The sequence below is a fragment of the Antrostomus carolinensis genome, unplaced genomic scaffold (genome assembly GCF_000700745.2).
Source record: "Antrostomus carolinensis isolate BGI_N321 unplaced genomic scaffold, ASM70074v2 scaffold9205, whole genome shotgun sequence".
Classification (NCBI taxonomy): Eukaryota; Metazoa; Chordata; class Aves; order Caprimulgiformes; family Caprimulgidae; genus Antrostomus; species Antrostomus carolinensis.
In genome coordinates, this window is record NW_010315684.1 from 6,464 (window position 1) to 31,961 (window position 25,498).

Consider the following 25,498-nt stretch of genomic DNA (forward strand, 5'->3'; position numbering starts at 1 on the left):
TTGTTATAAGAAATGTTACAGATTTTCTTCTTTCTTCTAGGCATTGATTTTAAAGTAAAGCCAGTAATGTTTGATGATACAAGAGTGAAACTTCAAATATGGTAAGTTTTAATTTATATTGCAAATGAGGGCCAACTAAATTACATTACAGCATGAAAAAATCTCATCTGCTTTTAATTGCATGTCTTCCTAAGGTGCACTTGTTCCTACTAGGTCATTTTAAAACTTGAATTTGGCCTAGGGGAGCATATTTTTTGCAGCAACTAATATGAGTTAAAAAGAGGGTTGTTGCTAGGTTGCTTTAACAATAAGTGTACAAACGATGCACGTATATGATCCATATTAAGTATATTCAATTGTATAGGAATTGTTTACAGATTTCTTAAGGCATAATTATGTGTAGGAATTTCTGCATCCCTGTATTTTATGGCTTTTTCACAAAACCTACCTTCCATCTGAAGCAGCTTACTGTCTGTGTCACAGTTTACAGAGGGCTTAGCAGAATATAGGATGTCATCTGACTCCTGCAGTACTTATACTCCAGATTTTTTGTGTCACCCAAGGTGTACTGATCTTAATGATTAACTCTATATAAAGAAGCAATTGTGGGCTGAAAGTTACACTCAGACTTCAACGAGTGGTTTAGCTTCCCTAGTGGGGCTATATTATTCAGAATAAATTTCCAGTGTATTTCTTTCACTGCTATATCTGGCACCCAGATTTTCTCTCATCCTTATCTTTTCTTGTTCCTTTCATGTTAGGGTACACCATTCAAAATTTAGACAATACTCCTTAAAATAAAGTGATTTTTCTTGGGGGTTCTGCAGTTTGATCATCTTTTTATTTGTGTGTGTGTGATTTCTTACAATTTGTTTCAGGGATACTGCTGGCCAGGAACGATTCCATACACTTAGTACCAGCTATTTTCGTGGTGCACAAGGCTTTGTTCTTGTATATGACATCACAAATATGGACAGTTTTCGACGTATAACAAGCTGGATGAAAGACATACATGAGGTAAATATATCTAACAGTGGTTGATTCCTTAATGAAGGTAGTTAATGAGTTACTGCAGTTAATGTTTTAAATGTCTGTACGAGATTTATTCTTGGGCCTTGAGCTGTATGTTTCTAACCAGAATTTCTTACATTTAACTCAGCACACGGTGTGATAGTAGGATTACTGTTATCTGAAACTGGAATGCAGTGTAGATCATCCAGAACGAGCCCATGGTGATGCAGGAGTGTTTTCTGAAATACTTTTAAAACGTAGCGTCCAATCTGGTTTTGCACATGCTGAGTTATGGTGCTTCTGCCACTGGTGCAGTTACGCACCGGTCGGTCTGCATGAGCTCATCCCAGGATTTTAGTTGGCTTCCATGTCAGAATTCCATATCACAGCTAGTGATTTCCCATTCCTGATTTCATTATGTTAGTGTTGTTACATCATCCCAAGAATCAAAAGAAACAAATCAAATGAAACATCCTCTTTGTTCTTGCTGGATATTCCCTTTGAGAAGATGGTTTCAAAGGGGAGGAACTGGGGGAGAAAAAGGAGAATCCCTTTTTGGTGGCAGTGAGCTGTTTAGTTAGCTCAACTGCTTGTGATACTACAGCCAGAAACATGTGCTTTCATGTGACTTAGGAAGTGATTCAACAGCACATGGCTGCTATGGAGAGTGTGTTCCCACCTCCCTTCCTGCTTCTGAATGTTGGCTCCCACTGTTTTCTGCTCCATCAGTGAGTTTAAGAGGCTCATGGAAAGGTCTGACAGTTACTGGAGTTAATGCAAGGTAAACAGGTAGGAGGAAGGCCAGGAGAAAAATGTGTGGGAACAATATTAGGGAGGAACCAGGGAGAGAGGAGTGGGCAAGCCCTTAGACATCAGATGATTCAGCTGCCTGTAACCCTGTATCCTGAGTCTTTATTTCTAGGTCTCTCTTGGTGTGTTCTCTGTTAAGTAGAGGCAGGTCAATTTTAGAATATAATAGTTCAGCTGGAAGGGACCTACAATGATCATCTAGTCCAGCTGTGTGACCACTTCAGGGCTGACCAAAAGTTAAAGCATGTTGTTAAGGGCCTTGCCCAAATGCCTCTCAAACACTGACAGGCTTGGGGCATTGACCATCTCTCTAGGAAGCCTGTTCCAGTGTTTGACCACCCTCTCACTAAAGAAATGTTTCCTGATGTCCAGTCTGAACCTCCCCTGATGCAGCTTTGAATCATTCTCACATGTCCTATCACTGGATCCCAAGGAGAAGAGATCAGCACCTCCCTCTCCATAGTCCTGTCTTCAGGAAGCTGTAGAGAGCAATGAGGTTGCCCTAAACAGTAACATGGAAGTTCATAGTTAGTGTGCTTGTGTAAGTTAGTATGCCTGTGTGAGAATCCAAGCAAGATAGTGCTCTCTGCTGATTAAAGTCAAGTAAACATTCAGGCAGTTTTTGCATACTCTGTGAATTGGTAGGAATATGACATGATGGATGGGAGAGTTCATCTTGGGAAAGTGGGCTTGAAATAAAACCATCAAACATATCCTTTTCTCTCTTCACAGTTTCAGTATACAGATAAATTAATGAACTACACATATATCCAATAATATATACATAAGATATACTGTTGGTAAAACATTATATTTTCATTACCTCAGTATTAAGAACATTACCATGGTGACCTAGTAAGTCATTATCTTTGACCTTAGTGCCATCTTAAAAGTCTTAGTGGCAGTGGAGCCTAACTTCAGTAATGTGTTCCAAAGGAGATTTGATGATACAGTGTTCTTACTGGCTTGTCTGCACTTCAAACTAACACGTGGTTTATTACTTTATTAAGAAAAGTGTGTGCCCTTCTTCTGTTAGGCAAACCAACAAAAGCCACAGCTAGATGTGCCACTGGTTGTAGAGTGTCATGATTAGCTAAGATTTAACTCAGCACACAGTGTGATAGTAGGTTTACTGTTATCTATGTAGATTATCCATATATATCCATTTATATTTATATCTTTCTATATTTGCATATATCTGTGTGTATAAATTTATATATAAAATGCTGATCTGTCTTCACACTGTCTCCAAAGGGTTCATTTTGTCCTGTCATCTTTAATTAAATCAACAGGGTGGTTGATTCAGTGGGCCACAGTGCACAACTATAAACACAAAGAAAGTGTCCAGACCGTATGGCTAGGGTGGAGGGAAGGATGGGACTAGCTCTGGTAGCCACCGTGCAGGCTTAGATCTGCTTAAGTCACACCTGCATGAGCCTGCTTTCTGTTTGTGACCCTTAAAAGCTTTTGTGTAAAACATACTCAAGATATTAATATTTAGATTGTTTAACCTTAATCCCTGAAGGTACTTTGTTAGTTTAAAATTTTTAAAATGGGAAAATATTAAATTTAAAACAGTTTCTGGGAATGTAAATTGCATGATCAATTGTACCCATCTCAAAACTAGCAATTAGTGAGTGTTGCAATAGAGCTAGATAATAATAAAAAATTTAATGTAGTCTTAGTGGGATATCAATTTCTGAAGCGTCTTGGTGAAAATACATGGGGCCATTCATTGCAAAAGAAGTGTTCTTAAGCAATGACTGTCAAAATACAGGTCATTTAATGAAAATTCATTACTTACTGGAGGTTGGTGACATTCCCTGCATTTGCTTTGGTCTGTGAATGCAAACCAATATTTAATTCCCCACAAATGCCCAGTATCAAAGTGGCTGTTGCTATGACACCCTTAAAAATGTGCAAGGGTAAAGATGTTAAAAAAAATTTAAAAAGTAAAAAGATACCGGTTTCATTAAACACCAGACTAATTGGTAATGTAAAGCTTGCACCTGAACCAATCAAACAGGATTTTTGGAGACAATTCAGTTATTACATTGTGCTCTCATTTTTTAATTCTTTGTACACAGAGATTTTAAACAGAAGGTTTTTTTAAAATCTGTTCAGTGTGCTAAGCCATTTTTACAACAGTTGAAAATGACAATCTAAGCAATTTAACATTCCTAAAAACTCAATTGATTTTATAACAACTGGCCAGTCAGTGCTATTACAATCAGATTACCAGTAGTGTTGTCATTGTATTTCAGTTATTTTAACTGTGGAATACAGAAACTTTCCTATTAAAAATGAATTATTGTTCAAGGAAGTTCAAGACACAAATATGCTGCTGTATCTGTATTGTTGTAAAATTTGTATTCAGAACTAGGGGAGACTAACATGACTGCAACTTAAAAAGCTTACTAGAAAAATATGCTCGTAGATTAATATCTTGGGACATATTGGCAAACGCAATACAGGTATATTGGATTTGTAATGCACTCATTAGGAGCATGATAATTGCAGGAAAACTACTTACTGAAACCATTCTTTATGCATAGGGTTGCGGGTGATGTCCAATTTATTAAGGTGTCCGCTGACATGGCTTGTAGCTACTGCATGCAGCTGTTCTGAAAGGCTGATTCTGTTTGGCCTTTTCAGATTAACTACAAGTAGCTGTGTACCAAATCCACTTGCAGAAAATCGTTCTTTCCAGGATGTTTTGGACAAGATACCAACTAACATATTGGCAAAAAGTTCCTCTCAATAGATTGGTCAAATGCTCAAACAGGTGCCAGAAAGGCATCTGGAGATACTTAATTTAACAGGGTCTTATCTACCGCACAAGGAGAGGCTGAGAGAGCTGTGACTCTTCAGCTTGGAGAAGAGAAGACTGAGGGGGGATCTTATCAATGTCTATAAATACCTGAAGTGTGGGGGCCAAATGGATGGGGCCGGGCTTTTTTCGGTAGTAGCCAGTGACAGGACAAGGGGAAATGGGCAAAAACTGGAACACCAAAAGTTCCATACAAACCTAAGGAAAAACTTCTTCACTGTGAGGGTGACAGAGCACTGGAACAGGCTGCCCAGAGAGGTTGTGGAGTCGCCATCTCTGGAGATGTTCAAAACCCACCTGGACGCTTTCCTGTGCAACCTGCTGTAGGGAACCTGCTTTGGCAGGTGGGGTTGGAGTAAATGATCTCCTGAGGTCCCTTCCAACCCCTGCCATTCTGTGATTAAGCAACCCAACCTGGCTTTGAAGTTGGTCCTTCTTCAAGCAGGGGGTTAGGCCAGATAACTTCTAGAAGTCCTTGCCAACCTAAATTACTCCACAATTCATGAATGGCATCTGGGTCTCCAAAAACTTTTGACATAGCTGGTAGGTCCTAGTTTGCATTTAGAGGTTTTGGACTGGTTTTCATTGTGCTAGTCTCCTGGTGTGGCCACGAAGGTGGCATTACCAGTTCCTAACAATTTTCTCTGTGCTGGAAATTCTCTGCTAGCACAGAATTTTCTGCATGGAGAAGACATATTCATTTTCTCATGCAGCAGCAAGTCTTGCTGGCATAATATAGTGTTCTTGCAATTTATTAGCTTTCTATTTATGCTATCTGAAAGAAGTGACCCCTCAACCGATATGAAATGTGTGGATGTGTTGGGTTACTGCCGTTTTTGCTTAGTGCCCTCTTCTGGTGATGTGCATTAGATGCATCTGAGAGTTGGGAACCTGTCTGTCAGTGTTTCTGCATCATACTTAAATAAAAGCACTATAGCAAGATGCTTTACAAATGTAAATTAGCTTGACTTCAAGCTCTTCTGAGGTTTCCTTCTTTAGATGGGAAAGCCTGATGCCAGAAGGATCAAATTATTCCAGTTCATAGATGGGTTTATTGTTACGACTGTGATTAGAACTGAAAATTCTTGTTCTTGTCACTTTGATAAATTGGTTTTTCTCTAATCCTGGGCTTGTTTGAGGATAAATTGGTTTATATCTAATCAAGTCTGAGTTTGCTAATAGACAAATTCTGTCATTTTTATGTTCCACTTAAGTCTGGAAACTAAACATTTGCAACTGTAGTCATCATGTGGCACTTAGAAAAATATAAGGAAAGAGACCTATGTATGGGAATCATAATATGAACACTACCCATGTGATGAAAAATGTTATGAATGATACATTTCTTCCTCAAATGCATACTCATTAAGCATTACCTTAGCATATTTATCAGATCTGGGTTCTTGATTGCACTGCTTCGACCTGCAAACAAGCTTTTCTTGTTCCCTTTTCAAACTGTGGTCAATGAGTATCAAAACCATGCAGCCCTGCAGAGCTACGCCCTGGAAATGTGGTGGCAGGAGGAGGTGGTGATTCTGGATAGCTGGCTTTATACAAGAAGGACTCTGGATGAGCTTTGGGTAATCATGGTCAGTTTGCTGCAAGGGAGGCTGAGGCCAGCCATTCACGGTAGGGTCTGTGCTCACCATTTAACAAGTGAAGGGACAGTTTCTCCCAGTAACCTGTAAGGACAACTGTGATGTAGTTGTCTTTCGATGAAGGTGTCTGTGCTACTTTTGATGCTCCCATAAATTCACAGCACTTCTGTGAAATAGTTTTCCATGCAAAATGAGAGCAAGGGCAGAAAAAAAGACCTAACATTGTGAAAAAAACATTACATACAAAGAGATGAGCAAGGTGTTTTCCCTTTGGCATTATTTATTTCTGTTATCAGCCACACAGTCGAGGAGTTGGGTATTTGCCTGGTTGGGTGCGCAGGTTAGGGGCAAGCGGAGCAGTACTGTAGGTGGTGAAGGGCACAGGCAGAGGAGGAGGCTGCTGAAGCGCACCATGGTGCGAGGGTCCAGTGTTCCCAGTCAGGTTCCTGGCACTGCTCCCTTTCAGGCTCTGGTGCTGCTCCCACCTGTGGCCACCGGTCATGGCAGCCTGGCTCCTGCCACCACCGGCTCCAGCTGCCGGGGAATCCAGCTGGGGAAAATCCTTTTGCCAAAATCTACTGACTCCACGCTCTGCCAAATGCTTCAGAAAACATGATTGGTCTCAATAAATCTCTTGACTTCAGTTTTTGGAGAGAAATATAGTGCTGATATTTCCTGTTAGATGTTTTAAAAAAATAGGCTAGGCTTTCACCCAACTTCAGATTATTTTTATTTTGAGTTTCAGCAAAATGTTAACTTTGAAATGTTAACACTAGAAGGAAAACTGAAGAGGATGAACTAAAAATCTGGATGTATTTTTGAGATACCAAAGCAAAACATTTGTTTTTTGACTTCTCAAAAAAGAAAAAAAAAAGCCTTAGTGAAATTGATGAAATTTTTAATAGCATTTTTCCATGACATGGTTTAGTGGTGGACTTGGCAGTGCTAGGTTAATAGTTTGACTTAAAGATCTTAAAGGGCTTTTCCAACCAAAATGATTCTATGATTCTATAGAAAAATGTTTCCTGACTCTATTAATTTAGTCAGTGCTGACTTGCATGATAGCATCTTAACAACTGTAAAATAACCATCCTATAGATTTTGAATTTGGAAAGCTTATTCCTGAGCTATAAATAAAAGAGGATGAAAATACACAGTGAGCTTTTGGAAGCACTGAAGAGCCATATTTTTGGCTAATTCAAATCACTGTATCTCTGCAGTTTTTATGCCAACTGAGCACATGGTCAAATTTCTGCCTAGTCATATTGACTTAATTTTTTAAAGACTTGTTCTATATAATCAGCTTTCAAAATTTAAAATGGAGGTCATTTTGGTGTATATTCTTTAGTTTTCTAAAAGCAAGAAACTGCAAGATACTATCTTTAAAAAAAGTTCTTGCAGTGGTTTGGTGGAGGATCCAGTAAAAGTGAAAATACATTATTACATTATATTAATGCAGAAATAGTAGTTATTTGCTGAAATAAATACTTTCTGAAAGGCCTGGTATCTCTAACCTCCTTTAAATTTTGTTATTTGAAGCTGTTTAGAAAGAGCATTCCTACTGCAAAAATTTTTATTGTTTGTACAGAAATAAATTTCCAGGATTAATTTCCCAGTTTTGTACATAAAGTATGCTAGTATTTCCCTTTGACCTTTGACTTCAGAGTAAGGTGTGACTTGTAAAACTTGCCGCTACATACAGTCTTCTTCCAAGTAAAAAGTTGATTATGTGATGAGATAAAGTCTATTTACCCTATTTTAGGGGCTGATGTATGTAATTTTATGTAGGAGACCATTGACATTAATGAGTAAAGCTTCAGTGCATTCTGAAACAGCCAATATTTTGGTCTGTTAAGCCAGGTTAGATTGATGCATTACTTTAGTCCCATACTCTGTGCTCTTATTATAAGCTTACTTCATTTTAATACTACATTATCTTGAACATCAGCTGTGGGTATGAAATGAGATTATCTGACTCTAAAATGAGAGTGGATTAAAAAAAAAAAGGAATAGTGTTCCTTAATAATAAATTGTGACAACTGCTGTACTCTTCAAATTAGGTAACTTAGTTGTCAAAGTGCAAACAGTCTAAAAATAATGATTCTCTCATCTTTTAATGAATAGAGGTTTTTCTTTGCATTTCTCTGAAGGGAGGTACATGTGTCCCTGTGCAAGTGTGTGAGCTCTGGGGAAGAGAATTGTCTATGCCTGGTTTTGTCTTACGGGAAAGCTATAAAATATAAGACTTTGACAGAGATCAGACAATCCATCAATATCCTTGTAAAGAGAAGAACTGCAGCCTGAGACCAGGCTTTTTGAGTCATCAGAGAAGTTGTATGAACATGTGCTTTCAGAATATAAGCCATGGGATCAGACCACGTCAGCTTTAATTGTCTCTAGATTGAGACCCTTCGCTTCCTCCATTTAAGCATCAAAAGTGGTTTTAAATATTATGATTTTTACAACAAATGTCAGTTTTCAAGTTCCATATGCTGTTGTAGAATTATTCCAGTCATGTATAGTTACAATGGCTTACCTGAAAATAACACTGATGTAAAGCATCCAGTGAATTTCACAGTCATCATGTACATAAGTGGATCAGTGGAATGAAGGATGGAGACAAGGTCAAAAAGATAGATTTTTTTTTTTTTTCCTTTTGAAATCAATGAGGTTTTTAAATTTTACTGCATTAAAAATCTATTGCCTTCTTCCAAGTGTCTTAGAATAATCAAACTTTTATGTTGAATTTGAACACTGTGTGCAAAAGTGAAGCACAGAGAGATGCTCTTTGGGGTGCAGAAAATTCCTTCCTTTTTACTTGTGAGTGCTGGACGTAGACCAGACTAACATGCTAATCCATGAACCCATGACTTTAGGGACGGCAGTGTCTGTGAATTCGGGGCATTTCCAGTCACTTTAAAGCCTCAGGATGGAGTATTCATCAGAAGTTGGTGCCCATGCACCATATACTTTATAGCTTATGAAAGGGGTTGCAGATTATGCCCTGCACTTTTAAGCAGCTTCTTTCTGCTCTTTGCAGTCTTGCTGTTTTCCTCTGAAACCCAGTAACTGATGAAAAATGTTTCTACAGATGAAAAGGTCAGGACAGAATTTAGCCTTTACTTTCAAGGAAATAAAGTGTCGAAGGTTAGTGTGAGCTGAAGGTGAAGGGCTTTTGTTGTTTGTTTTTTTCTTACTTGACACTAATTAGTTCTGGTTCTCTTTTAGAAAGCTGGTGAAGAAGTGGATGTAATACTGTTGGGCAACAAGTGTGATCAGGAGTCAGAACGTGTAGTTCCAAAACAGGAAGGAGAAAAGGTATCACTGATCACTAGTACTTTCTTTGGGTTCTCCTGAGTATCTTAGATGTGATTGTGAGCTGTTACACTGAAAATGATAAAAAGCTCCTGATTTCCAAAAGTTCTATTAGGAATTGCTCAAGTTGTGGAGTTCTGGAGTGGTTGAGCTTTTTTAACATATGAACACAAATGCATTAACTCCTAGCTTATCTCTTTAGAATACTGGTTTTTATTTTAAAGGTTAAAATGTACTTTTAAAGTTTTAGGCATTACGATAGAAATCTTATATTTTGAATTAAAACTAAAAATATTTTAGAGTCTGCATTTTCTGAGTGTTGTTTTAATGTGGGATTCTAAAATATAATGCATGATACATTTTGCATAATTTTTCTGGTACTTGATGCATCCATCAATGATTTTTTTTCTACAGCCTGACTATAAAGAACTATTCTGGCAGCCTGTGCACTGTGGTTTGCATTGTCCATGAATAGCCCTAAATAGTACTGGACAGATACCTTTAGGGAACATCCAGATCCCCTAGTTTAACTGTGCATGTGTTGTACAGCTGAGATTACAATATGGTTTATAGTTGCTGACCCTATGTAGGGGAAGAGCTGGTGTTAAGTAAGGAGTGCTGTTTTAAAGGCAGTGGCAAATTACTGTCACTGACAAGGAATGAGGAAATCCAGGAGCCATGCTATGGCAGAAGAAATTGTGATAATGATTTAACGTGTAATGAGCCCTTCTATTATGCTTTCAGATGTAGAATCATAGAAACATTTAGGTTGGAAAGGCCCTTTAAGATCATCAAGTCCAACTATTAACCTAACGCTGCCAAGTTCACCACTAAACCATGTCCCTAAGCACCACATCTACACATCTTCTAAATACCTCCAGGGATGGTGACTCCACAACTTCCCTGGGCAGCCTGTTCCAATGCCTGACAACTCTTTTGGTGAAGAAGTTTTTCCTAATATCCAATCTAAACCTATGTAGGGGAAGAGCTGGTGTTAAGTAAGGAGTGCTGTTTTAAAGGCAATGGCAAATTACTGTCACTGACAAGGAATGAGGAAATCCAGGAGCCATGCTATGGCAGAAGAAATTGTGATAATGATTTAAATGCCACAGGAGAGCGTGTCCTATACACCAGTAAATTTTGCAACTGCAAACCATATGCGTTTGTTGTCTGAAACGTGTAATGAGCCCTTCTATTATGCTTTCAGATGTAGAATCATAGAAACATTTAGGTTGGAAAGGCCCTTTAAGATCATCAAGTCCAACTATTAACCTAACGCTGCCAAGTTCACCACTAAACCATGTCCCTAAGCACCACATCTACACATCTTCTAAACACCTCCAGGGATGGTGACTCCACAACTTCCCTGGGCAGCCTGTTCCAATGCCTGACAACTCTTTTGGTGAAGAAGTTTTTCCTAATATCCAATCTAAACCTCCCCTGGCACAACTTGAAGCCATTTCCTCTTGTCCTATCACTTGTTACTTGTGAGAAGAGACTGACCCCACCTTGCTACAACCTCCTTTCAGGTAGTTGTAGAGAGCAATAAGGTCTCCCTCCCCTTGGCCTCCTTTTCTCCAGGCTAAACAACCCCAGTTCCCTCAGCTGCTCCTTGTAAGACTTGTTCACTAGACCCTTCACCAACTTTGTTGCCCTTCTTTGGACATACATGGTGAGTCAGGCAGGATGTCTTGTGTTTGAAGAAAAGAACACTCATAATTTCTTGCCAATTATATAATCTCAGATTAGGAAATTTTAAAAAATAGCATCACCTTTTCAACAGCATTACGAATAGAAACTTTTGAAAATTAATTGTTTCTATGCAAGACACTTGATGTTAATGTGCTGTATCTGTGTGCAAGGAATAACGTTGCTGGAAAATACTTGTATACTCTCACTGAATACGCTGTTAAGAAATACAGAGTCACTGTATGCATGTGCACAAGAGGGCAGTAGTAGGGTTTTGCATATGGTCTTAAGTGTGACATTTTCTGCCTTCTGTGTACTTAACCATGCAATCAAAACTTCTCTTACTGTACTATTTTTTTCAGAAACAAATCATTACCTCTTCACCAATAAGTCTGCTTTCTAGATGTCTCCTGTATTTTGAGGCAGGGCAACTGTTCAGTTATAGTAGTTCTTCTTTTAATATGATTTACAAATGGTAAAGAATCTGACTGAGCCAACTGGAGAAAGATTCCATTAGCAGAGAGAGACCTAATATTGCACCCTCACTCCAAAGAAGAAAATATACTTACTAAGAGGGGAAAATAGTTTGATGCTAACTCTGGCACGTAATAATTCATACTTACATGTTTCATATTACTCTGTGAGTATGAGCTGTAAGTATTGTTCTGTTCAGAGTCTTCCAGAGAAGACCCTTAGATTCCTTGGGAGTCTTATAATGTATGTTGGCATTTCTGTAACAATCTCTCATAACTGAATGGCCATCGTATGCCATTTTATAGACTTAATTTAATACTGAGATTTTTTTTGTTGTTGTTTTATTTTGTAATTATATAATTTTGATCACTCAGAAATTGTTATATTTAATTTTAACACTATGAAGTATTTTCTTTTTATTCACTTTGAGAAAAGTTTGAACTCAACCTTCTTGCGCTCCTCAATTCCTCCCCCACCCCCAATAACATTATCTTTTTCTCTGAAAAATAAATAAAAATGTAAAATATTTAAGGTTATATGACGTGGTAGAATGTGGCCATTTTTCTCCTATCAAATCTTTCTAACACAGAGAGGCATATAAAATATTCTTCCTTTTTTTTGCTTTTGCTGTCTTCACGTGCCTGAGTTCAAAGCTGATTTTACAGGTACAATACCAATGAAAAAAACATTCTTCACAGTTATAGGAATTTCAGACACATCTTTCTGATTCAACACTAAGAAATCATAGCAGCACTTTGCTAGGAAGTAGTATATTTTAAGTTGGAAGAAGTGAACAACTGGAATTAAATTTCACCTTGGAAGAGATACTGGCATTACTTATTTTGTTATTGTAAGATATGAGCTTATTTCACTCAAGATCTCCAAACTTTTCTCAAGGATAATATAAAATAACATTTCCCAGTAGCATAATTCCCAGAGGTTTTTAAATGTATTTAGGTATTGTATTTATGGATCTATTCAAGATGCTCCCAAAAGGAAAGTAATTCTTTGAATGTGCCTTTGCAGTTTCTATATAAGAGGAAGTAGCCAAAGCTGTGTTCATACTTCCAACTGCTTTAACACTGGACTGATGAGTTTTTTCCATCTAGCTACATTTTTATAGAGGACGTGCTTGACACAGTACTTGTCAGTATGCAAGGTGGATTGGAATAATACAATACATTCTTTGACCAATATTGTGCACATTCAGAGAAAATGGGGGTGCATTGATAGGTGTAGTAGGCGATGTAGTAACATAATACACAGAAGGCTGAAGTACTCAAAGGTGTTTTATTTTATTTTATATTATTTTTCTTTTGCATTGGTCTTCACAGATGGAGCTTGCTCCCAGACCTCTGCATATGCTGGAATGGTTTGGGAAGGGTCAGCCAGCAGTGGGAAAGCATTGGATTAGAAACTGCTTAGGAAAGTTGGATGCATCCATAGACATGATGGAGTTCACCTGACTGTGCTGAAAGAGCTGATCATTGTGATTGGAGCCATTGTCAGTCAACTCTGAAAAATCATGGTGGTTGGGAGAGATCTCTGTTGACCAGAAAGAGACCATGACACCTATCTTTAAAACAGGCAAGGAAGACGGTTCAAGGAACTATAGTCAGTCAGACTTGCTTTGGTCCGTGGAAGGATCGTGGAGCATGTCATCATCAAATCCATTTCCAAGGACACAAAGATAATCTGGAATAGTTAACAGAGGGCAAATTGTGCTTCACCACCTTGATTGCCTTCCATGATGCCGTGGTTGTGATATATCTTGAATTTAATAAGGCTTTTGTCACCTTCTCCCATGGCATCCTCAGTTGGAAGCTAGGAAATGTGGGCTGGACAAGTGGACCATTAGGTGGACTGAAAATGGGCTGGACTACCAGAGGCAAAGCCTGTGTGTCTGGTTGGTAGGTAGTAATGAGCAGAGTATATCTGGGGTATGTAGCAGGGTTCACGTTGTTCAACATCTTCATCAGTGATTTGGCTGATGGTACAAGGAGATTTGCATGTGATGTGAAGTTAAGGGGTGTGACTGGCACACCAAATAGGAGAACACTAGTTCTGAGGAACCTTGATAAACTCGAGAACTGGGCCAACAGAAACATCATTAAATTTAGTAAGAAGTACAAAGATTTATACCTGGGATGGAATAATCCCAGGCATGAGTCACTGCCCTGCTGCAAAGGACCAGTGGGTCACAGTGAACACTCGCTTGAATATAAGCCAGCAGTGTTCTCTCACTACTTGAAAGCATGCTGAGCTACATTAGAAGGATAATGGATGATAGATCTGGGGAGATTATTATCCCCCCTACTTGTTGCTGGCAGGGCTACATGGAATATTCTGTCCAGCTTTGTCTCTCCCATTTCAAGAAGGGTGTTGAGAAACTGAAGAGGGTCCAGCAAACAGCTACAAAGATGACTGGGGTCTAGTACCAGTGATCCACGAGGAGAACTGAGGGAGCTGGGTAAAGAGGATGCTAAGGGGCAGCTACTGGTCTGCAGCAATTGAAGTGTAGTTGGAGGAATGACAGAAATAGTCTCTTCTGAGTAGAAACAGATAATAAAGCAGGGGGCAGCAGACACAAGTCCTGGCTTGGGAGGTTCAGATTGGAGATAACGAGAATCAGTTGCACTAGAAGGGTGATGAAGCCATGGAAAAGGGTCTCTTAAAGGTTCTAAAATCTCCATTGTTGGTGGATTTCAAGACTTAGGTAGGCAAAGCCATGGCTGACCTCATATTGTGTGGGCAGTAGTCCTATTTCAAGTGAGGTTCTTTCCAAATTATTTCTGTGATTCCGTGATTAAAATGGTTTGTGTTTATCGAAGCTTGTACGTAGATAGCCTCTAGGAATCTGTTATATGATGCAAGCAAGAAAGACAGAATATTTAACCGTAGATTTTGTGTACTTTATAAGCTGCAAACCAGTCTTCTCCACTTTATTAGCCCAGTATTTTTTATTGCCTCTATTTTTCTTCATGAACCATTATGCATCATTGTTTTGCATTGCAACTTGCCAGTAGTCAAATGATCTTACCCTTCTGTAACAAGTTGCTGCAATACCAAAACCAGTTCATAGCAGTCAGCTGGAGTTTTAGAATCCCTTATGAAGCAGTCTGTCTTAAGAAACGGTCTAGATCTCATCTTTATTTTCAAAATTACATTTTCTTATAGCATATTGTAAAAGAAACAATTTTGCTTACCTTTTTTCCTACCTTTAATATAATCTTTATTATATTTTGACTAAAACTTTGAAGTGCAGTTCTTGTACCTTCATGCCTGATTTTGGATTTTTTGTTAAGCGTTTCTGTGTTACTTCTAGAGCTCACTGAAAGCAAACAGAACTGCCAACATTAGACTTTTTATCCTAATGGAGAGCCTTCCAAGTAAATCATTAAGTGGTCAGTAATTATAGGATTTTCCATACATTATAAGCAGTAGGGTATTTCCTTTTCCTGGGATTGTCTTCTCCAGATGTGTACCAAGAAAGGATCCATTGCAAAGGGAATAAATAGACTCTCTCACTTTGTTTTTCTGGCAAATGTTATTCCCACCTTGGCCCCCACCCTTGGGAGGCAACGATGCATTGTTTTTCTTTTTCTCCATGTATTTAACTGTATAAATTAGAAAAAGTTTAGGACCTTAAGAAGCTATGAATTTTGTTGGGGTTGTTTGTTGGTTTTTTTTTCCCTCATGCCAACATATCTCTAAGCTATCTGTAAGGGAAATACACTGGAAATGAGGGAACATGAGTAAATTAAATAAAATCAGGTCTATGCTTCCCTTTTCTTCTAAGTATTTTCTCTCTTCTCCTATTACCATAATATATTTTTGCACGTGTATCTGTTCTTTGCTTGCCTGTTATCTCTCTGCTTCTCTCTCTCTCTCTCTAGTAAAAAGGAGCATCTCTTTTTTATACTTCATCATACTTCTTTTTCTACAGTTTTTGTCACATTTTTATCTGTACTTTTCTGCAGGCACTCTGTTAGTTTCCTCTAAATAGTTGCCTAACAGACAGTTCATTTTCAAAATAAATCAAAACATTGAGAGCAGACCCACTAGAGTTTATTCTTGTTATTTACAAGTAAAGATATGTTTTAAAAGCTGTTTTGAAAATGCAAAAAATGAAGAAGAATCTTTTAAGAGTTACCTGAATTTTATAAACTGAGGGTGAATACAGAGTACTTTACTGAGCTGACGTTTACTTAAACAGTGTTTATGTAGCATGTCAGAAGTTGTCAGAACACTGCTGTATCTCTTGCTATTAGTATTAGGAAGTGTTTTTTTCCTAAGGACTGTTCATCCCATTGCCTACATTTGTTTTTCAGCTTGCTTGGGAACATGGAATACCCTTTTTTGAAACCAGTGCTAAAGATAATGTGAACATTGAGGATGCATTCTCAGTCTTGATTAAGGAAATAATGGAAAAGGTAGGCTACTTTTCTGAGTAGAAATAAAATGGGAGGTTTTTCTTGACAGTTTGGGTAAACAAGGTTTTAAATACAGAAGAGGTTTGGCAAAGCACTGCCAGTGCTGGTTTTGCATTATGGAGTTATATTTTAGGGTAATCCTGTAGCTGTAGACATACACAGGAGGAATATGGGGGAGGAGAATTGTGGGAGAACAGCAGAAGAGGGGAGCAGGTAAAATACAGTTCAGAGAGAAAGCAAAAATTCAGGAAAACGGCATTTGTGGCTTTCCTTCCCACACTTTTCTTCAAGGGAGAGGTTAACCACTCTAGAATAGTTCCACTTCTGTGCCAGGAAGACTCCTTTTTTCCTGTAGGTTTCTGCGGTATATGCACACTGTGAAGATGCTCCATGCTGATGGAACAGGCAGACCTTTTATGTTTAACAATCAAATGTTTCATCCGAAGTGCACAGTTGTTTGTTTGGATGATTTACAATAGTGTTTTTGAAGATATTAGGGCCTAAAGATTTGAGTTAATTAGTGGTAGAATCAATATTGTAGCTGTCAGAGTCAGCATCTCTAACTTTCTCTAGTATGTTGGCTTCAAGTTCCTTGCTCCTCAGAGTTGCAATACTTTTGTAGGACTGAATTACTGTTAATTAGCTCTGAAAATGTTTTGCATTGCAATTTATTTTTAGACAGTAGAATATTATTTTAGACATTAATGGATGTTCTTCATGCAATGCATTATCATTGCCATTCATCACCAATATTAGTTATACAAAACTAACCTTCCATTCTGAATACTCCTGAAGTCATAATAAAGATAAATGAGCAAAACTACTGACAAAGTCACAAGTTGCAGTGTTTTGATTAAATAGCCATAGGGGATGGTCAGAATAATAGCTCAGAGTTGGACTGCTTCTAAATCAAGGTCCTGTCGTATTACACAATTACACAAGCTGTAGTTGGTTATTTTGAGGGAGAAGAAAAAAGAAAAAAATAAAAATCTTTTGATTGCTTTAGCATGAAAATGAAGCTCAGCAACTCAACAGTCAATTATCATTTAGAACAGGAGGGTAATGGCAGGTCCTTGAACAGTTGGCAAAAAGTCTCAAATAAGATAACTGATTTTCTTGTAAATTAAAAAAGACATTGTCTGCTGTAAACTGAGAATATATGTTGTTAGTATGGAGCATGAAGACTACAAAACAATAGCTATGATCATAACTGCTGCAAAGACAAATGTGTGAAGTGAGCATTTCTGCACAGAGCGTTTGGGTAAGATCCAGGAGAATTCTCTGCAGATGTTTGGATATTTCTCACTTTAAGATTGCCTGCACTTATTTTACTTTAAGTGGAACTTTAGTATTCCTACTCATCTTCATGAAAAATCACAGCTTTTGTAGTGTGGACATGCAAACAAATTCAGACCATATAGAAAATGTTGTACTGCTGCATGGCTTTAATTAGAACTGCTTGAGCAGAGAGTTGTACACTCTGCATGCATGTGTGTGTGTTTGGAAAATATGTCCATGAGAATTTGTCAGGTTCGTCTGTAGTAACATTTTACCTTATCTAGACATTTTTGCAGTCCCTGATGAGGCATCACATACCATTGCTTTGGTGTATAATTTGCCATTTTTAGTGAAATGTATTTGTTGATTTAAACAAGTGCTCCTGTAGCCCAATTGGTTTTTCCACTGGCCTGATAAGAAAGAGTTCCCAGTAAAAAAAAATAAATCTACCATACAATTTCATCGTGGTTTTCAGGTTCGACAAATAATTTGCTTGTTCACAAAACTGTGAAATCTGAATGTAGTACTTGAATTTTAACTTCCTCTAACTGATGAAATTTTGGAGAAGGCAAAATGCAGTAGGAAGTGTGACTAGTAGCTGTGAAAAATGACATGATAGATGCCACTCTGAGATCACTGCAGTCATAGATCCTTTCTGTAGTGGTAAAATGTGTACTGGCTGATTGTAAAAAGGAGATACAGCTTTGCACACTGTTTTGGCCAAGACACTTATCTCTGAGGTAGCTGGGTATCGGGCCTCCCTTACTTCTGCAGCAGCACCACCTGTCCCAGGCTGATGAGATGCTTCAGTGGAAGTATGTCATTGCTTTACCAGTCCCATAGAGGAAACTTGTTTTAAGGAACTCCCTAGAAACGTCTGTTACGGACATGCTTTGGGAGGTATCTTGAGGTCATTCAGAAGAAGAATAGATAGGCAGGCCGCAGACCATTTTCACATGCATTGCAGTAGGCTATATTAATCTGAGGAAGTCTACGAATTTTTATATACACTCTTGTTTACCATCTACTACGGGCACTTCTTTAACTAAATCGACAGAAAACACTCCTGTAGATGGGGAATTTCAATGTCAGGAGTTACAGAGCTCATACAGAAGTAATGAGCTTCTTGATTCTCTTGAAATTTGGAACAAGTTGTGGTTCAGTGGATGACTGTGAAAAAACACATTAAAAGGTGTCAGATTTTTTTTTTTTTTAAAAGCAAATTTGTATTGTCATTTTGTGCTGCATTTTCCTTTCTCTTCTTTTGTGGTTTTAGTGGTAGTAGACTTACAAGAGGGAGATTTCTGTATCCTGGCAATTCAGATAACTGAAGCACTGCGTAGCCTTTCAGATGCTTATCATCTCTGCCATTCTATGCTGGGTCTCAGTTCTACAGCTCTCATTTACACGAGTAGTCTCATTAAAACAATCAGATGTTACTTGACAGCTTACACTGGTAACAGCTGAGGAGTCACACCATATTTTTGAGAACACACGATTTTCAAACCAATGAGTTAATAAAAACTGGTGTATTTGAAAAGCTGTAGTGGAAATGAATGTTAACAACACAATTTATTCCAGGGGTTTGCTTAGACATGCCAACAAATAACAGCAGTATTTTATTTATTCACAATTCTTATAAGTCTCAGATATGCCTAAACCTGTTCATTAATAGATGTCAGCTGTTTCTTAACAGTGTTTCTGGTTGTCAGTGAACTACTTGCACTTGTGAGTCAGTCCTCAAAAAACAACCACACCAAAAAATGCCACCCAGAATGCACTTAGTATTTGCACTTTGGTGTTACTTGGTTTCGTGGCTGACAAGCAGTACTCTTCTCAACTAGCTTTTTAAAAAAAACATTACAAGCCTTTGTATTTGTGGATACAAATATCCACAAGCCTCTGTCTTTGTGGATATGGTGATTGGTATTTTTCTAAACTAGGAGCAGAAGGAAGGAAACTGTATTCAATGAAGGAAAAAAAAGTTTTTGCCCTTTTCTGAAGACTGCCATAAAACTAACCAAGACTTAAATTTTGCCTGCATCCTAAGAGTGATTAACTACTAAGATTGTTTTAATGTAATATTAAATAAACATATATCTGCTGAGCAGAGAACAGTCAAAATCCATTTAAGAACTTTCCCTGTGCTGTTGAGAGTAACATTGAATGTTTAACAGATGTACATAATTTGAGATGAACATTCAGAAGTAGCAGGCCTCAATTTTGTCTTTCCTTGATCTCTTTACCTTCCTTTTACCTACCTACCTACCTACCTCTGGCAACAAGATTTTTGAGTTTACACTGTGTGGCCAATTCCTTTGCTCCTAAAATGCCTTTGGAACTTGCTAGCTGGTTTTAAACAAATTTGACAGGTCAAACTAAAAGATAATTAAGCTCCCAAGGAGTTCCTTGAAAATAAGGTGGTGGAGGAGAGGCAGAGTGTTCTGCAGAAGGAAAGTCTCCAGCATTAGTTCATACAGTATTAGGCAGAGATGACTACACAGAGGGACTGAAAAATGCTTGAGCCAGCCACTCCAGCTGGAGCTTGCATCACGGATATCAAATTTAATTCACTGCGAGACCCAAATCCATAGGAAATCAGATTTCATTATTGCCAAGGTTCATGGAATTGTTAGTTTGTCCAGAAGATCCCTGTGTCTCCAGCAGTGCACATTCAGTGGTTTTTTTATTATCCGCAGTCATGCACAGAGCCTGAGGCTTTATTTGCCCTTTATTTATCTTGTACTGACCACAGAATATTAATTTCTTCATGAGGTTTTTCATAATGCTAATAATGCCGTATTTTAGATCTATTTTAGATTGTTATCTTCGTAGCCTTCTCAGTAACATTAGGTAGTACACTCAGCTTTGCACACATGGGAACCAAGGTACAGCGATTAAAGGAAAGAGGATAAATGGTACCAACTCACTTATTGCTGGTGCAATGTAAGGCATAATTTTACTATACTATCTTGTTTAATTAAAAAAAAAAAGTCTGTTCTGTTCATCAAATGAGACAGATATTCTTCTGGAAACAGTAGCATATAATTAGGTTATGTAAATCAAAACTTAATCATAATGTTTGAGTATAGGGGATGAGATTCGTCTTCGTGTGCAACCTTAGCCAGATAAAATTTCTGGTCTGGTGTGGTTGTCTGGAATCATCTCTATTCAGTGGAAAGAGGTACATCTTTTTAGGATAAAATTGTGTTCTGGAGGTGCCTTTCTCTCTCCATTGATTATGGAGGAGTTCATATCTCAGCTTATATGGTTTCATATGATTAAAGTTAAATAAATTCAACTATAGGAGACCAAAGGAATGTTACACACTTGACTTCCTTCTAGCATCTGCCGCTTCTGCAAGATGATCTTGACTTTGAAGCCTGATTGCTCTCTTAAATAGGGTTTTTGAGGTGGAACTATATTAATCCTTACACAGACGAACTGTAGGGTTGAGGAACCTTAGAGTAACGGCGCAGCTGTCTTCTCAACTTTGTGAAATAACTAATGGCAGTACAACGTTGTTACAGTCTCTGTGGTATTAACAGAAGGGGGAGATAGAGACCCACACTTTGCCAGTGGGTTAGATGGGTTTTCAACATTGTGGAATAGCAGGATTTGGGAGCAAGGACTTCATCCCCAGTGCTTGAGGAAGGTGTTCTGCAGCAGTTAGATTGTGTTGTGCCTGACCTGTACCCTCTCCTGCTCCTCTCCCTACCCCCCCAGTGATTGCTTTCCCTGCTAATATATCCCTAGCTCTTGCTTGATACTGCTTGTGCCCTGTCCTTCCCATTCTTGTGGCAAGAGGACTGTCTTGCACTTTGAACAAGTAATTTCAACCCTAGAATTACAGAATATAGGAATATACGGGGAAAATACAGGTCAAGAAAATGGCAGGACTGATCTTAATAACAGCTCTCTCTACTGGCAGTTCAGGTGTGGAAGTCACATGAACCTGATTGCACAAGATTCTCTGCCATGCTTTGCCAGTCTTTTTCAGCTGTCACTTAAATATAAACAAAATTATTGCAGTCATTAACTATGATAATTTTGTCATTAGAGAGGATAAGAAACCCTGTAATTTCAAGAAATTGTAAGTAATAGGAACTTCAGTTACAGTCCCTTCTGCTTGTTTCTCTAAAGCCCATATTTTTTCCCACAGGCACCCCAGGTCTGCCTTTGATGGGGTCATTGAAATACATAGAGTAAAATTCTTCCAATCCCATAGCGAACCCCACCTCCAAAATAATTAAAACGTTATCAAAATACCAAGAAGTAGTGCCAAGTAGGTGAATCCAACTTGGTGTGACAATGCTAATCTGAGCAGTTTTCCAGCAAGGAAAGGGCAGCTGATCTTAACTAAGATTTATAAATTTACTCCATTAGAAGCCGTTCAAAGAGCTTCCCTTGTTCTTTCATTATATTTTCACATGTTTACCAGCTTAGGTCTCTTTCTCTGTGGAAACCTGTCTGTTCATCCTGTCTGATTTTCTCCACTGATTCTCCAAGAAGCTTAAAACCAGCTTAAACAGATGCTTGCTTGTTAGGTGAGACATGTCTGTTGTGCTATATAACAGGAAAAACTAGTATTTGATAGCAGGAAGTTTCAGGATCTCCCTAAAATCACTGCATGGTGGAGCAGTATCTGTCTGTGGAAGTATTTTCAAAACACCACTTTGCCCAAAGTGCTGAAGTGGAAACTTGAGCTTCTCTGTACCATTTTGGTTCTTCTTACCTTTTCACAGTTTTGTGCTGTTTGTTGGCTGGTTTATGGAGGAGTGAGTTCTAACAGGCTGAGCTGAAACACGAGCTGAAAGCATTAGTGTTCAGGGAGCCCTGAAGAAGGAATGCTGCCTGCCTTGTTCTTGCAGGTGGGAGAGATTTGCATACCTCCCTGCTGTAATTTCAGGAGAGGAGGGTGCCACACCTATTCCAGGGCTTGGCTGAAGTTGAGCACTATGTGGGATTGCCCAATCATTGCTTCAGTGCTTTATGCAGGACTTCAGGTTATGAATGTGCACTTTTAAAAAGTTTGTATAGCACATTTGCTTAAATGAATCCTAGGCCCTTATTTGCTTGATGAATGTCCTGTACAGAACAGTCTTATCAAACTGAAGAGATTCTTAAAGTCTGTAACTTTTAAATAGCTTTTAAAACAAACTATTACGTCTTCTTTATTTGTAGAGAGGTGGTTCTTGTCTTTCTGTCCTGGCTAATTTGTTGATGAACTACTATCTGGTAATGATTTTGCAGATTATACAAACCATTTAATTTTCAAATAGGTTTCACCATTCTTAATCACTTGTAGTAGTAGGGATCATTGCTGTACTTACACATGAACAGCTTACTTGCCACCCAGAAGTACTATTAAGTAGTAAAATATATGTAAATAGGCATCTTCAGTGTTTAAAGAACATGCAAGTTTCTCCCCTCTAACTGAAAGCATGAAGTTAGATATAACCTGCCACACTTTCAAATTACCTGTTTCCTGTAAATTAAGTAAGTGAAAGCTGAATTCTGGAATTATTCAAACAGGGATTTTTCTAGAAATCTTTTACTACTTAAACTGATTTTTTTTTTCTTCTGAAGAAAAAGCAGGAGTGGAACAAAACCTACTTAGTTTATATCTGCAGTAATTAATGCTCAGTGTTATTTCTTAGTCTCAGTAGAGTGAATTTAAATTTCTTATTGTATCGTTATCTTCCAAAACTTTTTCTTCTTTCTCAGAATCTTATCTCTAAACCAGAGTAGTGTCTTGTTCATTGAGATGACAAGGTTATGGTTGTTTACTTTTGATTCTGCCTTGCTCCCTCTTTTAAAAAGGTCTTCATGCTTTACATTTACTCTTTGTGCTTGAGGACTATCAAATACTGTCTCCACCTAGCACAGATTGTAATGGCTAATGCTTGTACTCAAGCACCTTGCACATCTGTGTAAAAAATTAGATCAGAAGTTAGGAAGTTGCATGTTGGAATTTGTGCAAACTCTTGAGGGTAATAAAAATGTAATGTCTGTTGGTGCTTGTCACTCCAACAAAAAACAAGTACAAGTGCACCTACTGTATTTCTTCATATATCATTTATATGTGACTAAGGACAAGTAATTCCTAAAATCAGTAAATCACAGTCTTCCAGTACCCTAGAGTCAGAACAGTAAGTGTTAATAATTTTATTGAAGACAGCTTTGGCATCATCCATCCTGAGGTTTAGACACCACGATACTGTTCCTGCCTTCTGCTCCTGCCTCTATCCATCACTTCTGATCCCTTCCCAGGTGTTTCATCTTCTCCCCAGCAACATCCACTGTGGAAGCCTCCCTGGGTCCCTGCAGCCCCAGGGAGGAACGAGCTCAGCCAGTCTCTTTGTGGGGATGGCCCTGGCACAGGGCAAACAGCGTGCTGGAAGAGCTAAAACTATGGTTGCAGTACAAAAAAGGAAACAAATTTCATGCATTTTCTCCAGAATTTTAGGTAACGTTAAATAGTCTCAGCCAAAGGGGCATAAGGCTTATTGTAACATGGGGGAACCTTTTATTTTCCCCTTGTTTTGACTCAGCTGAGTAATTTTAGGTGAACCTTTCTGGATGTAGTCAATGTTCAACTACCCTGTGACATTGTATGTGTTAAGTTGTTGACTGTGAATCATGATTAGCATTGTACTGCATGCTGCTGCTTTTTTTTCTCCTTTTCCTTTTTTTACCTATGCTTTGAATTTCATGAATTCCAGCTCAGAGAGCTGTCCTCTCTGGAAGCTTCTCTTTATGGTCAAAAATGGTTGTTTAGGGCTGTTAGGTTTGGGTTGAGAGAGGGATGTAGTGAATTCTGTGGTAGCACTTACCTCTCTGTGTATTGTTACATACTTAGTAAACTGGCTAAGAAGCAGGCAGAGGGATGGCAAGTAGAGAAGTTAGGGTATTTTTTTTCCCTAGGCACGTGAAAATATTCTCTATGTCTTTGTGCCTGAGTTCAGGGTTCAGTGTTCATAGAGTACAAGATTGCAACATGTACTCATACTGTATTGCACAACTGTGTTTGATTGTTCCTGTGGTCAGCACTAATTATCTAGGTGAATTTATTGCTGAAAGGAAAAGTCCTGGTTTTGCTAATTTTAGGCTTTTTAAAAAAAACTGCTTTTGCAATCAGTATATAAATGTTGTACAAGGGCAGAGTGCTATTTTGATAGTTTATCTTGATAAAGACTAAGTTGTTTCTATTTGGGGGTATTCCTGCCTGTTAAATAGAGGCAGGAAAATAAAGAATTGCAGTGAATTTCACAAAACAAGTTAATGTCCTTTATAACAATTAATACCCTGTGCCTTTTTTTAATGGGTCCTGATGTTCTGTATTTCCCTATTCCTTTCAACTGGATTTTTGCACCTCACGCTCAATACTTCAAAGATTAGTGTACTTAACTGCAGATTAGTGAAAACTGGTGTAGTCAGCAGGAGAACCTGTACCTCTAGAACAATTCATGTGAGTAAAGATTTACAGGATTGGTTCATATGGTTTGTAGTGTCTCCTCAAAAGACACTTTCTATCATCTGTCACCTTCAGAATTAGGAGAAATGTTTGAGGCAGCTAAAGAATGTAAATACACCAAGCTGACTTGCATGAGCATCAGTCCCCATGTAATTTATTAGAAAACTGCAGTCTTTTAATTAAATATTGAAAGGAAAAATATATCCAGTGGCCATACCAAATCTTTTAAATATTAAAATATGTGAAAATTCAAGCTTTTCAACTGTTGTGTTCTAGTCATCTCAGTTGTTTACTTTTGTTTGTTTTACAGAAATCCTGTCTATTATATGACTTAGATGTTGTGGCTCTAAATGAAAGTAAGAAGAGAACCTGCTGCACATTCTGAAATTCTGTTTCTTATTGCATTTTCTCTTCAGAAAATATTAACTATTGCAAAGGAACATACAAGAATTTAGGTGAGCCCGTAATCCCAAAACACAGTATTTAGACATCCTTTGTATTGCACAAACTTTGTTGCCAAATGTTTTGATATGTTTATATTATATTTTCATATTTTTAATGTGATGTTAAAGCAATTACCTGA

At 38.1% G+C, this 25,498-nt stretch overlaps 1 protein-coding gene across 1 annotated transcript; it reads left to right on the top strand.

Annotated features, from left to right (window-relative positions):
* Nucleotides 1–40: 40 nt before the first annotated feature.
* Nucleotides 41–25,300, top strand: LOC104524984 (ras-related protein Rab-10; the record flags this gene model as incomplete). Its single annotated transcript, XM_010168021.2, has 5 exons — nucleotides 41–101; nucleotides 879–1,017; nucleotides 9,478–9,567; nucleotides 16,059–16,160; nucleotides 25,226–25,300. Coding segments are annotated over 5 exons (467 nt in total), but the record flags the coding sequence as incomplete, so codon positions are not given.
* Nucleotides 25,301–25,498: the final 198 nt, after the last annotated feature.